This window comes from Saccopteryx bilineata, chromosome 1 (assembly GCF_036850765.1).
Source record: "Saccopteryx bilineata isolate mSacBil1 chromosome 1, mSacBil1_pri_phased_curated, whole genome shotgun sequence".
Lineage (NCBI taxonomy): Eukaryota > Metazoa > Chordata > Mammalia > Chiroptera > Emballonuridae > Saccopteryx > Saccopteryx bilineata.
In genome coordinates this window covers 346813459-346830186 of record NC_089490.1, presented here as the reverse complement: position 1 = coordinate 346830186, position 16728 = coordinate 346813459, and the positions used below count along the sequence as shown (strand labels likewise).

At 42.7% G+C, this 16728-nt stretch overlaps 1 protein-coding gene across 4 annotated transcripts in view; it reads right to left on the bottom strand.

Moving 5' to 3' along the window:
• The window catches only part of P4HA3 (prolyl 4-hydroxylase subunit alpha 3), a 57815-nt gene extending 49299 nt beyond the window's left edge, over positions 1–8516 (bottom strand). For all 4 annotated transcript variants that reach the window (XM_066253722.1, XM_066253724.1, XM_066253723.1 and 1 more), the window contains exons 1-2: positions 8273–8516; positions 951–1093 (exon numbers count right to left, since the gene is read on the bottom strand). In XM_066253722.1, the coding sequence (XP_066109819.1) occupies positions 951–1093; positions 8273–8472 (343 nt within the window). In that variant the 5' untranslated portion in view covers positions 8473–8516. The remainder of the gene's footprint in view (positions 1–950; positions 1094–8272) is intronic.
• Between the last annotated feature and the right edge of the window lie 8212 nt (positions 8517–16728).

The following is a 16728-nucleotide window of genomic DNA, read 5'->3' as shown; positions in this document are numbered from 1 at the left end:
AGTGGCAAGCACAGTTCCTGGCACAGAGAACTTAATCCAACCTTCTGAATAAGGAAGAAAGGCTCTGTTGTATAAACTAAGGTACACACCTTTATCCCATTGTCCCACCCTTTCTGTCTTCAGGCGCCTTGCCCTTTGCAGGGACAATTCTTCTTCCTCTTAATCCATAAATCAACAAACTTGTTCAAGTACAAAGCACAGAAAATTAGGAACATGATATCACTACAGATCACGCTATAGTGGCACCTTTTTTTTTTTTTTTTTTGTATTTTTCTGAAGTTGGAAACGGGGAGACAGTCAGACAGACTCCCCCATGCGCCCGACCGGGATCCACTCGGCATGCCCACCTGGGGGTGATGCTCTGCCCATCTGGGGCTTTGCTCTGTTGCAACCAGAGCCATTCTAGCGCCTGAGGCAGAGGCCATAGAGCCATCCTCAGGGCCCGGGCCAACTTTGCTCCAATGGAGCCTTGTCTGCGGGAGGGGAAGAGAGAGACAGAGAGGAAGGAAAGGGGGAGGGGTGGAGAAGCAGATGGGCGCTTCTCCTGTGTGCCCTGGCAGGGAATCGAACCCGGGACTCCTGCACGCCAGGCCGACACTCTACCACTGAACCAACCGGCCAGGGCTGTAGTGGCAACTTAATAAAACAGAAATTATTAGAAGAGAACACTTTCTACACGTGTAAACAGGATGATATAACCTGTTGTTCACAGGGCTATAGTGAAGGTCAAGTGAGATAATGGATATGAAATTTTACATTACTTTCTAATGTAAAATTATATACACATATTAACAAAAGCACCTAGTTCTTTGTAATAATTAGAGCTAGGGAGATCAAGTAATACCTACCCACTTCATTATCCCTCGTCACATCCCATCAGAATCTCTTTCCTTTCCACTCAGTCAGGAGACAGAGTCTTCTCTTTACCCTCCAGCCCTCCTGCTCATTACCTCGGATGTTCTCACTGGCCTCCAGACTATGTACCACATTCCTCCAGTCAGACTGTAGGCGTTTGATGAGAGTAAACGCGAGCAGAGGGTTAGACACAGGGGTTGCTGAATCCTCATGCAAAGAAAGCACCTTGTTGTAGAACCTGAAAGAGAGGACTAGAATGATCTAACCTACCAATGCAACCTCTACGCCTAGGAAAGGCTGGCACGGTGTAAGAGTAGTTAAGAACAAAATGCTGAACCCCTTGAGACTCATGTAATATACTAACCAATCAACGCGCACACGCGCGCACACACACACACACAGAGACACAAAAACTACCAACACAACAAAAGTAGGTCTACTCATTTGTTCATTCAGTGCGTTAGTCTCTACTGGTCAATTACTGTACATCAGGCATCCTGTGAGGCTAGAGACACAAAGGCAAGACAGGATCCAGTTCTCAAGTCGTTCACAACCCAGATAATCCTTTTTTCTTTCATCATTCTATATTCAGTACTTAGAATCTGGTAGAAGCTCCAAAACATTGTTCAGTTAATTGGAATAATTCTGAAACATGCTATAAGAGAAATGTGCATATTGCTATGTAATGCTACAGCAGTTTGTAGGCAGGGCATCTAACCTAGGTGCGATTTAGAAAGTATAATGAAACACTTCCCAGAGGAGATGCCACTTGATCTGAGTCCTAAAGGATTAGTTAAAAATTGATAGCTACGATTTATTGAGCCCTTACCACGTATTAGGCATTCTGCTCAGTGCTTTAAATACACAGTCTCGTGTAATTCCCCCAACAACCCTTAAAGTAGATTTTATCATGCCCATTTGACAGAAAACTGAAACAAGGTCACACTGTTAGCAACAAGCCAGGAATGAACCCAACTCTGCCAGACTCTGAAGCCTGTTCTCAGCTGACTTTACCATGTTGTTTTCCAAGGAGCTAGAACAGGGAAAGAAGAATGTTTTTTGAGCTGACAGGGACCAATATATATTGGCATAGAGGCTTGACATGTATTTGGTCACTCAATAAGTTGATTGATACTGGTTACTTGCTAGTTGTCAGACTCCATGCTGAAAGCTGGGCAGGACAGGGTCCAATGCTCAAAATTTTCATGGACAAGAAAATAGATGTTGGTCTTGGCCAGTTGGCTTAATGGGTAGAGTATCTGCCTGGCATGTAGACATCCTGGGTTCAATCCCCAAGGCATACATGAGAAGTGACCATCTGCTTTTCTTCCTCTCCCTCTCCTCCTTCTCTCTCTCTTCCCCTCCTGCAGCCAGTGGCTCAATTGGTTTGAGCATTGGCCCAGGCCCTGAGAATAGCTTGGTTGACTTGAGCATCACTCCCAGACTGGGGCTGCCATGTGGATCCCAGTCTATCTCCTCTCCTCTTACTTAAAAAAAAAAAGAGCCTGACCAGGCAGTGGCGCAGTGGATAGAACTAGGACGCGGAGGACCCAGGTTTGAGACCCCGAGGTCACCAGCTTGACAGCGGGCTCATCTGGCTTGAGCAAAGCTCACCAGCTTGGACCCAAGGTCGCTGGCTTGAGCAAGGGGTCACTCAGTCTGCTGAAGGCCCACGGTCAAGGCACATATGAGAAAGCAATCAATGAACAGCTAAGGTGTCACAACGAAAAACTGATGATTGATGCTTCTCATCTCTCTCCATTCCTGTCTGTCTGTCCCTATCTATCCCTCTCTCTGACTCTCTCTCTGTCTCTGTAAAGAAAAAGAAAAAGAAAAAAGAAAGTAATTTTTTCCTCATTACTTTATGCTTAAGTTTAATACATATTTCTATGAAAGAATGAATGAAATATTATATTATTCCAGGAGCTAGGAACAAAATTTTGAATAAGACAATAAATAACCTTGATCTCTGAGACTCACAGCCTAGTGGGCAATAAAAACAAAAATAGTTACATTACAGATGCAACACCAGATTTATGAACAAGGCTAAGGGGGGAGTCAGACAGAGGGTGATGGATTTAGCCAGAGCAGGTCAGAGCAGATCATCTCTCCTTTCACAGAGGAGATAATAAACCGAGACTTGATGGGTGAATGCAAACACAAGCAAATGGGAGGCCTCCTTCCAGGCAGGCAGAGACGGTTCAAAGGATGCAAAGGTACAGAGAGAGATAGTAGGGAACTTACAAGCAGTTTAGTACAGAAGCACAGGGTCTACTGGGAGATGGGTAGATCAGACTGGAGAAGTGAGGAGCACCTCAGAGACCTTGCTGAAGAATTTGATTTTTACCTTGAGTGCAACTAGAAGCCACCAAAAGGTTTCAAGTGAGAATGGGATGCACTATGATATGGTTACATATATAAACCTATTAAGCCTGACCAAGCGGTGGCACAGCGGTAGAGCATCGGACTGGGATGCAGAGGATCAAGGTTCGAGACCCCGAGGTCGCCAGCTTGAGCGCAGGCTCATCTGGTTTGAGCAAGGCTCACCAGCTTGAGCCTATGGTTGCTGGCTTGAGGAAGGGGTCACTCGGTCTGCTGTAACCCCACAGTCAAGGCACATATGAGAAAGCAATCAATGAACAACTAAGGTGTTGCAATGAAAAACTAATGATTGATGCTTCTCATCTCTCTCCCGTCTTGTCTTTCCCTCTCTCTGTCTCTGTCACAAAATAAATAAATAAAAATTAAAATATAAAAAAAAACCTGTGAAAAAGTGAGAGAAGGGTTCAGAAGTGGAACTGACTGGAAGTACAAAGACCAGTTAGGAGGCCATTTCAAAACTGCAAACAAGAAACAAGGAGACTGAACCATAACAGTGACAGTGGGGGCAAAGAATGGCATGGATTCAATGTAGATATTTAGGGATAAGACCATTTAGAAACTGATGATGGCTAATGGGGAATGAAGAAGAAGGGTTTTCCAGCACAATTCCAACCTTTCTGGCTCACCGCCATTTACAGGAAAGGGCCAGAATGGTGGGGCCAGAAGTGACCATCTTCCTAGTTAATTTCTCTCCATCTCAGGTATCCTATAAGAGTATTCATATAAGCAAAAGATGTCTCCTTTTCCGATATGCTATGGTTATTCCACTTCTAACACACTACTGGGATTGATATTATTGAAATTATTAATTAAAATAAGGCAGACTTAGAGTTTTAATTCTGCCCTCTAAGAATTTTCTCCTTGTTTTAAAATGATTAATTTCCAAGAAATACAATAACAACAAAGGAAGTAAAAGAAAAATAAGTGTGGCCCTGGCTGGTGGTGCAGTGGATAGAACATTGTCCTGCCAAGGCCCTGTCCATCCCAGGTCCCAGCTCAATCCTGAGGGCCTGGTCAGGGCATGGATGAGAAGCAGTCAATGGGTACACAACTAAGTGGAACAACAAGATGCTTCTCTCTCTCCCACTCCCTCTTTCTCAAAAAAAAAAAAGTGTGATCAAACTGAAAAGGATACAAATTTATGAAAATGTAGAAAGAGGTGAAAGTGAAGAATAGAGACAGTGGTTGCGTGGTGGGAATTTCAATGTCTTCAAGCAGAGATTTCTCAAGGTGCTTCCTGAAACTATAAAACAGAGCCTGAAAACATCATATTTCCCCATGTACAAGATGCATCCTTTTTCAAAAAATTGGGGGTCTAAAAAGTAGTGTGTCTTATACAATGGTTGTGATATTTCAAATGCCATAGACGGAACTGAGGATGAGGCAATCTATGAAGACAGTGATTCATCATCAGACACAGATGAGGATAAAATAATGGATGGGAGTTTTGACAGTGATGAGGAGTTGTATGAATTTTATAATGAATAAAACTTGAGTTCAATAATTTTATGTAATACTTTTTTTTTTTTTCTTCAAATTTCGGGCCCCAAAATTAAGGTGAGTCTTATACATGGGAGCGTCTTATACATGGGGAAATACGATAGATGACTTGCTTCTTGGTGCTTCCAGGGAGCCAAATGTTCAATTCAAGAATAAATTAAGGAAGGAGAATCTTGGCCTGGGTGCCCAGGGAGGGAATGGGAAACCTGTCAAGTCCCAGGATATCTCTGATCCCCAAGCGGGGCTGTTTGAGAGCGGCTACCCTAGAGTTTTGAAACTAAACCAGTCTCCAGGGTGTAGGATTTTTTTTTTTTTACTACCCATTATTTCCTGCTTCAGCTCCATATGGAACTACTTAGTGAAGATAGATATTCCACTGCTAGATGACAAAACTTACAAGCAGAGACTTGGGCTTCAGTCCAGTCTGAAGAGTAAGTGTCCAGGAACAACTGAGGCTGAATGGGCAATGGTTTTATAAGACAGGTGGGAGGAGCTGGGAGGAGACCTGAGACTTATCCTGACCCAGCCCCCAACTGTCTTTCAGTTTCTTCCTTTATAAAATGATAGCACTGGCCTAGTCTAGAAGAGCTCTCTCCTAGCATGACCCTTCTAGTATTTCTTTCCATCACCTTTTCCACAATTAAATATATAGATTCCTTATCTGGTGCTTGAGGACTAATGTTTAACAGGCATCAGAGGAAACTGAGGCACAAAGGGAAAGAGGTAAAGCAGAAAGGTGAAGATTACCCCAAGTCATCAATCAGATCAAAAGCACTCTTTGCCAGCCTACTTTGTATCTATATTATGGGATTCATCTATTTAGGGTAGGGGTTTGATCTTTACTGCAGCACATAATTCAATTCAGTGTTCAGATACATCATTTTTTCTGTTACAGAAAGAAAAAAAACCTATCAGCTAATATCTGAAGCTGGTTTTGAATCCAAATGTTGGCCCTATGCCCAGCCTCTGAGCAAATAGTTGGTTTTCAGAGACTGAGTAACTGGATGCTGAATTCAAACCTCAAGGTTTCCTAAATGGCAAATGCTGCTGAGAGTGGAAAAGCAGATCCTTTCCTTCAAGAATGTGCACATAAAATTTGCAACCCAACCCTGCATTAAACATAGCCTGGACAGATGATCCAACCACAATACATGGGCTATTTTAATTCAATATGTTTCTTCTTTGGAATTCAGAAATAGTTTTGCTTCAGTTCTTCTGAGACATTCTGAAGGTTAACTCTTAGCACAGAAGTGCAACTGCTGCTGACACTACTTTTTCAATCTTGGTAGCTTTTAAAAACTGTACCAACAAAAACAGCTAGGGATTAACTATATACAGTATATTATTTTTATATATTATATTTATATTTATAATGTGTAACTAATATATACTATAATAGTATATAACTATATGTACTGTAATTAGTATAATTTTTATTTATTAATGTGGGTAGGGAGTAGTTTCAACATCAAAAATTCTAAAGAATATCAACTGAGGCCCTTAGAAATGACAGCCCAGGTCCATAAAACCACCTGACTTGGGAGTATAAGAAAATAAGCAGCAACTGCCAAAATTTTTGCTTTAAAAAGCACACATTTCACTAGGTTTTGGAGCACTGACTAGAGAACAGACAGTCTTTAAAATGTCAAATTATGGTAAACTTCCTGAAATTAAATGTTCATACATCATTTAAGAAGAGAATCTAAAATTTTGCTGATTCTTTTTTATTATCTGAGCACTCATAGTCTTAATTACTGTTTAGAGCCAAACGTGGGGTCAGGTTTCACTAGTCAGTCTTAAATAACAATTATAAGAATCTAACATTTTTTAGCAATTATTATATTCCAAGCACAATGATAAACACCTTTATATGGTATTAATCCTTCCAACAACCCTATGGGAGTAGATACTATCATTATCATTATCTTAAGGTCTTAAAAAACTAATGCTTAAAGAGGTAAAGAAACTTGCCCAAAGTCAGAGCCAAGGATTCAAATAGAGGTCTGTTAAATTCCTGAATCCAGACTCAACCATTATGTACTCTGGCTGCTCATAAAACCTCAGGTCTGGGTCCTGTCATATCAGATAAGCCAGCAACAGAATATCACAGCATAATGGAAAGAGAATCAAAAGAAGTGTGTCCTAGTCCAAGATTTGCTACTTTCTAGATTTAGCATCTTGAATAAGGTACTAAAACTTAGTTTTCTCATATTTTAAGAGAGTACACATTTCTCATTTGATTAAAAGAGTAATAAAAACCTACTTCAAGGCACTGCGTGTCAGAGAGAATCAAATGAGATAAAGTTTGTGCAAGACCTCCCACTTTGACAACACAATGGTGATTAGACAGTGAGTGAAGCTCTGCCCAGCTGCTTTAATCAACAGGCTGTTTTCTGATCTTGTTCCCTGAGAGGCCCCGCATCAGTATTAGAATTCTGACCCCCACCTCCATCTGGGCCACCAAAATAGAGATTAACGGTAAAAGAACAAGCACATGGACACCAGGAGCACATTCCAAATCAAATCATCATTCAGTCACCACAGAGTAACCAACAAAAGCTGTCACATACACTTCCACACACCAATTGATTCTCCTGTACATGGCTCTCTCATGCAGCACTAGTGTACTCCTACGTACCTCCTTCCTGTGTGCCCTCGAAGTGGTATTACTCACTGTTTTATAAGCAGTGAGAACTGAATGCAAAGGAGCCACAGACATCTTTGATTAACAATAGACTCCAAGTTCCTTGAAGGCAGGGTTGGGTCTTGTTTACCATTTTATCCCCAGTGCCTGGAACAGTGCTTGGCACTCAAACATATGTGTTGAATAAACTTATAAACATTAAGTATTTATTCATATATACAATTGTACAAGTTTTTTTTTGTCTCCTCCCTGCACAGTGACTTGTACAATTACTTAGTATCTTTCACATGTAGAGTATGATATCCATAGTGTCGAGTTCCGATTATACAATTTTAAGTCTCCCACATGGTCACAGAATGTACCCTGACTCAACACCAGTTCACTGGGTCGCGTGGTCAACACACATGTGGCTATAGCATCACACAGTATTCTCTCTATCTCACTCTGGTACTGTCTCCATGTTTCTGTGACACAAAGCCTGGGGGCCCACATAGCTTGACACAGTACCTTGTGAGGTCCCATTTGGCCTCAGAGTCAGTTTACCACAGTTTTCCACGTTGTATCGACTTCGCTGTGTGGTGACACTGGATCTGGAGTGTCACTACGTGTGTGTGTGTGTGTGTGTGTGTGTGTGTGTGTGTCCCCACGCTGAGTGACAGGGCATCTCTGGGGTCATATTCAGTCTCAGTTTCCCCATCATCCCATGCCACAGTGTCTTGGTGTCACACACAGCGTGAAGAAGGTTCTGCGGAATCACACCCACAGTGTCTCAGTCTCACAGTGTGACACTGGGTCTGCGGTCCCACGCAGGGTGACAGTGTCTCAGCCTCACCCTCTGACTCAGTCTCCCCCACTCAGGCCCTTCTGTCGCTTCCCCTCCGGTGCCCTCACCTTGTCAGGTCCCGCAGCCGCGCCTCCTCCCCGCGCAGGTAGCGCCTCAGCAGTCCCAGCAGCCTGCGCTCGGGCGCCAGGGCGCGCGCCACGCTGGTCAGCGCCGAGAAAGTTTCCCCGCGCGCCGCTGCCCCTGCCGGATCCCCTGCCCGCAGCGCCAGCAGCGCCAGCAGCGCCGCCAGCCGTGCCACGGAGCCCATAGCCGGCGTCCGCGCGCGTCCCCTCGGAACTTCCCGCCCGTCTCGGCCCGGCTGCCCAGTGCTCCTGTCCCTGCCCGCCCCGCGGCCCCGCCCGGTCCGCTCGTCCTTCCCTGCTGCCCCGCCCAGCCCGGCCCCCGACTCCTTTGCTCTGACACCTCCCCTCACTTCTACGTCTCCTACCCGCCTGACCCTTAGCTCCTCACACTGAGTGAGGGCGGCCTGCAGCGCCAGGGGCCGCCCGCTCGCCACTAAATCACAGCCTGGGGCAGGTGTTTCCGCGGTGCCCATTTCACACTCGGGGAAACTGAGAAAGGGGATGGATGGGATGATGAATTCACCAACAGCCTTTGCATATCGGGCCAATATTCTAACTAACTTAGCTCCCAGCCAAGGCCTGTCTTTGTGATACTTCCTATCTTTCCATTCATTTCAAGAGTGTTACTTCTAGGAGCATTTTATAATAATCTTCAACAATTTTAACATTTGTGTCATCTCTTTCTTGACATCTGTTCACTGCCTTTTCTTACACTAATTGAAATTTTCCTGGTTCTTTGTATACTGAATAATTTTGGATTAAATATTAGATATTTTGAATATTTTAAGTGTTTAGATTTTGTTTTAATTTTATGAAGAATCGTAATATATTTGTTTTAGAATGTAGTTGACTCAGTTGGATTCAAAAATCCTGATTTGGCCTGACCTGTGGTGGTGCAGTGGATAAAGCGTCGACCTGGAAATGCTGAGGTCGTGGGTTCGAAACCCTGGGCTTGCCTAGTCAAGGCACATATGGGAGTTGATGCTTCCAGCTCCTCCCCACCTTCTCTCTCTCTCTCCTTCTCTGTCTTTCTCTCCCCCTTTCTCTCTCCTCTCTAAAATGAATTAAAAAAAAAATCAAAAATCCTGATTTGCCTTCTGATGTGATTCAAATGTCAGCGCACGGTTTTGTTGTTGTTGTTTCAGTTCAGTTTTTAAAGCTTTTACAATGCTATTCAGAGCTGTCACAGTTGTGCTCCAGCCAGTGGCCCATCTTGGATCTGGACACCATACCTCAGAACTGAAGTGCACTATATGCTCTCCAGCATCAGACCCAGGCATGCACAGATCAGGGGTGAGGGCAGAAGTTACAGAGTTGCTCTCCTGAACCTATTTCCTCTCTGTGATCTCTCTGATACTTTCCAGTCCCCCGAAGCTCCCCGTTTTGATCGTCTGGCCCCAAACCTGAGGCTTCCATGACCTTATTCTGCTGTGTATTTCTCATGATTGCATGCATCTGAGGCCAAGTGGCAAGAACGGAGAGAGAAAAAAATCAGTGGGGGTTTGCCCCACGCTGTTGGGATTGCCAAAAACAAAAATTACAGCATTATTTGATATGGTTTCAACGTATGTAGATTAATATATAAGATAACTCAAAGTTTCAGACAGCCGTAGGCCCTCACTGCCACCGTTGCCAATGAGGTTGCCACTGCTGGATTGCCTGTGAAGAGGGGTGCAGGAGAACAGAGGACAAAGACAGGAATGTCCCTCAGCCTCAGTGTGAAGAGTCTTCTTCCTCTCTTACTGAGCGAGAGCTAGAGGGCTTCTCCGGCAGGTTTCCCAATCCTCTCTTTGGGGCCAACTTCTGCGGTTGGAACTACTGAGGATCAAAAAGGGGAAACACTGCCAACCAGTGGTGCCTCAAATTCTGGCTTTCTCCTCCAATGTCCCTGCTGTCATTTACTTTTGAGACTATTTAAATGCATTATGTTCATGTCTTATAGTTATATTCAGTGGGTGAGGTATCTTCCAACAATAAGAACTTCCTACATTATAATATTTTGTTTTAATTCTGCATCAAGAGATAAATTTTGGAAGTTACTCTCAGTAACAATAGGATTCCGGGTTTATCTAAATTTAACTGAATTATGCTACAAGCACAAAGAATTATTTGACAATGGAGTAGATATTTTCCAAGCACAGCTAAGTTTGTGAGGGCTCATCTTCTGTTCCTGTTTGGTATTTAGCAGGGTTTTTTGTTTGTTTTTTGACCTGTCTTTTTAGACAATCTCTACTTCTGAATGCCAAAACCCCCAAAAATGTGTAATAGCTTTTGAAGAAGTGTTACTATTATTACTAGGCTTTTCATGAAAAATGAAAATTAAAGTAGAAATTAAAAGGTTCAAGAAAAAGATCAAGATCTTCAAATATATATCAAGATAGGAAAAAAGGAAAGCTTTTCCAGAAATAATAAACATCCCTCCCTGGCTTCATGTAGTGGCAGTCTCTGCTGCTCACTCCACACCGGTCATGCTGGCCTTTGGCCTTTTCATTGCCTGCTCCTGCCAAGCTCTTTTCTGATTCATGTGTAATTTCTAACTCCTACTCATTCTTTGAGTCATTTCCTTGAGGACCTTTTGTCTGCAAACTAGGTTTGAATCCCCACATTATTCAAAATACCCCCCCTATAATTTTCCCTTGGTAGCATTTATTACAGTTATAATACCTTCTTTCTATAATTAATGGCTATCTGCTCCAATAGATACAACTTTCATGTAGAAAGGACTGCTTAGTGGAATGCCTGGCAATAATAGTAGGTACTCATTTTTAAAGATAAAATAATGGAGTAGAAAGAGCAACAGTGTCTTAGAGGTTGGGGGCTGGGTGAAAAGGTTAAGAGATTAAGCAAAGAAAGGTTAAAAATAAAAGCTCACAGACACAGACAACAGTGTGGTGATTACAGGAGGGAAAGGGGGGTGGAGGTAGAAGAGGGTAAAGAGGATAATGGTGATGGAAGGAGACTTGACTTGGGGTGGTGAACGCACAGTGCAGTATATAAATGATGTATTATGGAATGGCACACCTGAAACCTATGTAATTTTATTAACCAAGGTCTCCCCAATAAATTCAATAAAAAAACCCCAACCCCCCACAAACTATCCCATCAATTAATCTCTTTATCAAGGATCCTTTAGCCTGACCAGGCGGTGGTGCAATGGATAGAGCGTCAGACTAGTATGCGAAGATCCCAGGTTGCGGGGGTTCATCCCGCTTGAGCACGGGGTTGCTGGCTTGAGCATGGGATCATAGACATGACCCCATGGTTGCTGGCTTCAGCCCAAGGGTCACTGACTTGAAAGTCAAGGTCCTGGCTTGAGCAAGGGGTCACCTGCTTTGCTGTAGCCCCCCCCCCTGAAAAGACACCTATGAGAAAGCAATCATTGAACAACTAAGGTGCCGCAACAAAGAATTGATGCTTCTCATCTTTCTCCCTTCCTGTCTGTCTGTCTTTCTGACTCCCTGTCTCTGTCAAAAAAAAAAAGGATCCTTTTTGTGCTAGTCCTCTGCCAAATCTTTTATAATATCTTCTTTCCCTCAGAATAAGCCTAGGAGAGTTGTATTTTTCTTCTGCATTTTATTATTAAGAAAAGTGTTTCATTGAAGTTAAGTGATTCTGCTGCAAGGTGTAAACATTTAACACAGGGTCTCCAAATCTCATTTAGTGTTTTTCTCATTGCATCATAACTTCAGGTTGCTCATTATCAATTCCAAAGTCCCATTCAAGGAGAGTTTCTGGGGAACTCACTTCTGCTCCCTTCTCCTCAGTTTTCTCCTCTATATTATGAAAGGATTGAACCATGGATTGATGTCCCTAAAACTGTAGTTCACAGTTCATTGGTATTGTGGAGGGAAGAGTGGATGTTCTTATGAAAAACTCAGATTCCAGAGCTCTACCTAGACTCATTGAATAAAATACAGGAAAAGAGGAGTCAAGGTCCAGCAATATGCTTTTAACAGGCTCTTGAAAGTGATTCTTTTTTTTTTTTTCTTTTTCTTTTTTTGTATTTTTCTGAAGTTGGAAATGGGGAGGCAGTCAGACTCCCACATGCGCCCAACAGGGATCCACCCAGCATGCCCACCAGGGGGTGATGCTCTCTGCCCATCGGGGCATTGCTCTGTTGCTACCAAAGTCATTCTAGTGCCTGAGGCACAGGTCATAGAGCCATCCTCAGCACCCGGGCCAACTTTGCTCCAATGGAGCCTTGGCTGCGGGAGGGGAAGAGAGAGACAGATGGCGCTTCTCCTGTGTGCCCTGGCCGGGAATCGAACCCAGGACTCCTGCACGCCAGGCTGACGCTCTACCACTGAGCCATCTGGCCAGGGCCAGAAAGTGATTCTTAAGCATGTCTAAGTTAAGAACACTTCATTAAATATTTTTTTCCAAGGTTCTCGCCAGCTTTGATGGTCTTTGCTTCTAAGACATTAAATTTGAATGGTATGTCTTTGTATCTCTTATCTTTTACAGAGTCTGGAACCCAATATATATTTAGTGAATAAATATATTTGAATTTGGAAAATAAGAGTCATGTATTTGCTTTGGTATTTACCAACTGTGGTTCCTTGGGAAAATTACCTCATCTCTTTGACCCTTAGAGTTGCCATCTTGAAGATGAAAATAAAAACCTTTTCTATTCTGGCTCCCAACAGTTGATGTAGAAGATAAATTAAATCATGTTTTTGAAAGCTCTTGATTCTAATTTGAAGATGATCTCAGGTTGAAAAACCACTACAAGTATAAAGTCAACACCAACAGGGGTTACTTCAGTCCCTTCAGTTTCACAGATGGCTCATCTACAGCTCTCTCAGTGGACTAAATAGGGAGTTTATTAAAACACAAACCAAATAACCACATTTGAAAATCACATTTTCATTCAAAGTAGGTAGAGTCTTTCTAAGAAAATAACAGGAGTTTTTAGTAGAAGTCTGAGGCATTCCCATAGTACCCCCTGGTGGAACTTAGGAGCCAACTCACATCTACCATACCTGTCACGTATTTGCTGTTTGCTTAGTACAGTGGTAGTCAACCTAGTCCCTACCACCCACTAGTGGGTGGTCCAGTTTTCATGGTGGGCACTAGCGGAGCAACCAAAGTATAAATAAAAAGATAGAGTTAACTATAGTAAGTTGTTTTATAGAGATTTATTCTGCCAAACTTAGTGAAAATCCAACATAAAGTACTTGGTAAGTAATTATTATTATATGCTTTAACTTGCTGTAACTCTGCTTTATAAATTTTATAAAGTAAAGTTACTTCCCTACTTTATAAACTCAGATTACTGTGGAACCGGTGGGCGGTTAGAAAATTTTACTACTAACAGAGATACAAAAGTGGGCGGTAGGTATAAAAAGGTTGACTACCCTGGCTTAGTAGAAAGATTAATTTATCAATGTGCCTATCTGTCTCACCTAGACTAGAAGCTTTTTGTGAAGGTTCTCTTTGTCTCCAGGGCCTAGCATCTATTTGTGCATGCATTCATCAACCTTAAGTGTGCATCCATGGTGCTGGGTGCTGTGCTTGGCACCCGGGGATACAGCAGAGGAGCCAGATGGAACTGGCCCTAAGACCCCTTACAGCCAAGTAGTGGAGACAGATGATTAAATTGCCAATTAACAATAGTTATGCCATGTAGGTGGAGATGCAGGGAACTATGGAAGCCACTTTCTTTGGCAAAAATCAAATTACCAATTTTGAGAAAAAGCATGGCACATTAAGGGATAGGTGGCTGAAAATGAGGCAACCAACAGGTAGAAGCTGCTGGAGGCAAATCTCAGCTGGGCATTAGAAAAATGTCCAGCTACTGGCCTTTCTTTAAAAAAGAGCAACTTGTATTGGCAGGTTGTCATTGGAGAGGTTCAAATATCTCTCCCCATTTGGTAGTCACATCAGAGAAGATGAGCACTGGACAAGATGACCTTCAAGCCTTTTTCCAGGGCTGCATTCTCTCATATCATCTCCCCACTCTCACCATCATTTTCTAGAGGCCTTCTGCTTAAACCTTTCCGAGACCTTTGTGACCTGCTGATTAAAGTCCAAGCTCCATGGCCCTCCCTCCCCCCCACCTCCATTCACACCCCTACCCAAAACAAAGCAGTAACAAACCACGTATGGTTCTCTGCACACTCATGCCATGCCCTGCACTGTTCTCCCCTCTTCCTCTGCCTACCTTCTATTCTCAACACTCTGTTCCAGCACTGAAGTGGGTTTGTCACCTTTTGTCTGCATCATAATTTCTGATTGGTAAACTAATTCTCTGTGCCTTGATGCAAGGGTAACAGCAGTGGCCTGCTGCCCACTACCATTTAGAAGGAAGTGGAGGGGGTACCCTGGCCAGGAAGCTCAACTTCCTGTCATCCCAATACACTAAGGTTGTGGGTTTGATCCCCAGTCAGGGCACATCTTTGAACCAACCAATGAATGCATAAGTAAGTGGAACAACAAATTGATGTTTCTTTCTCTCTTAATCAATCAATTAAGAAAATTTTTAAAAAAAGAAGCTGATGGGGTCAAATGTTTCCCTATCAGTTTCTAGCTCCAACTAGAAGGCAGGCAGGTGACAACAGACCGGCCAACTAGGCCTTCTCTTCTGGTGCTTTGAATCCAAAGGCATGAGCAATAGTTAAAAGTGATTTATCTGGTGGTACAGGGCCAAGGAGAAAGGTGTCCTGAACTGACATGTGGTTGCTGTGTCTTTTTTCCTTACTTACCTTTTGGAGTGCCCTTGGTACCTATGCGTTTCTAGGCCAATTAATATTTATAAAATGAATGAATGAATGAAGAACAAGGAAAAAGGTCAAAGACTAAATTTAAAGCAAATTACATGCAAGGTTTGAATATTTAATGATCAGAACCAGAGGTAAAGAGGGAAATAAAGAAAAATGATCCCACCACTAAAAGAAATGAGGAAGTGCTAATTTACAGAGGACAGGGAGGAAGAATGGTGAATAAAAAAATTTTATTATAATCTCTCCTCCAAGACATCTTTATTTACACATACATCAACTCTTCTCCTTTGGGGATGATAACATTTCTATGTTATCATCTAAAATGGTTGAGTTGGCTCTCTGATCCATTTATTTTTTATTTTTTATTTTTTTTAAAGATTTTATTTATTCATTTTAGAGAGGAAAGAGAGAGCAAGAGAGAGAGAGAGAAGCCTCAACTCCCACATGTGCCCCGACCGGGCAAGCCCAGGGTCTCGAACTGGGGACCTCAGCATTCCAGGTTGACACTCTATCCACTGCGCCACCACAGGTCAGGCTCTCTGATCCATTTAGATGGGCCTCAGGCCCGTGGCTTTGCCCTTATCATCCGAGGCTGTTAAAGAACTTGTCTCATAGCACACATCCAGGGACAGGAGAAATCACACAGGTGACTTGGAGGTTTCAACCAGGAGAATACAGAGCCACTAAGAAAATGTAGCCCTGGCCAGTTGGCTCAGTGGTAGGGCATTGGCCTGGCGTGTGGAAGTCCTGGGTTCAATTCCCGGCCAGGGCACACAGGAAAGGCACACATTTGCCTTTCTACCCTTCCTCCTCTCTTTTCTTTCTGTCTATCTCTTCTCCTCCTGCAGCCAGGGCTCCACTGGAGCAAAGTTTGCCCGGGTGCTGAGGATGGCTCCATGGCCTCTGCCTCAGGCACTAGAATGGCACTGGTTGCAACAGAGCAACGTCCTAGATAGGCAGAGCATCGCCCCCTAGTGGGCATGCCAGGTAGAACCTGGTCGGGCGCATGTGGGAGTCTTTCTGTCTCCCTGCTTCTCACTTTGGAAAAATACAAAATACAAAAATAAATAAATAAAAGAAAGAAAATGTAGGAAAAAATGCTGAATTTAAGATTTCAGCAGGATGTGGGTGGAGATAACCCTGAGGCAGCAAGAAGCAGGTAATGCTGGGACAACAGGTTAACGGGTTTACATATCTCTAAAGCTGGTGCTATCACTACTGTATGTTACTCATCATGTGTGACTCTGTAGATGTGCAGAATCAAGAATTTAGTGTTTTTCTTCTGCAGGCAGAAACATGAATCCATTCAATATTTAGTGGGCACATTACATGCACTGTTGTAGATAATATTAAAATAGTAGAAAATCTACACTCATGAAGATCATGGAGAGAGATAATACTATTTAAATTTATTTGTTCACTTGTTTATGTGCTATGAACAACAATATTATGTTAGCAGATGCTAACATGGACAAATTAACTCAACTGAAAGAAAGAGAAAAATAAGACAGACAGCATGTTAATCTTTACTCTTTCTTCTGGGACTTCTGATGAACCAATCAAGAAATATTTATTGAATAATGAGCTAGAATATTTTTTAGGCTCAAAGTAGATTCTAGGGTATATCACACATATATTTCAAAAAGATATTCAGTTTAGATAGCAAACTTTATGAACTATACAGTATCTAAGATATAAAAATTACACAGAAACTCATGC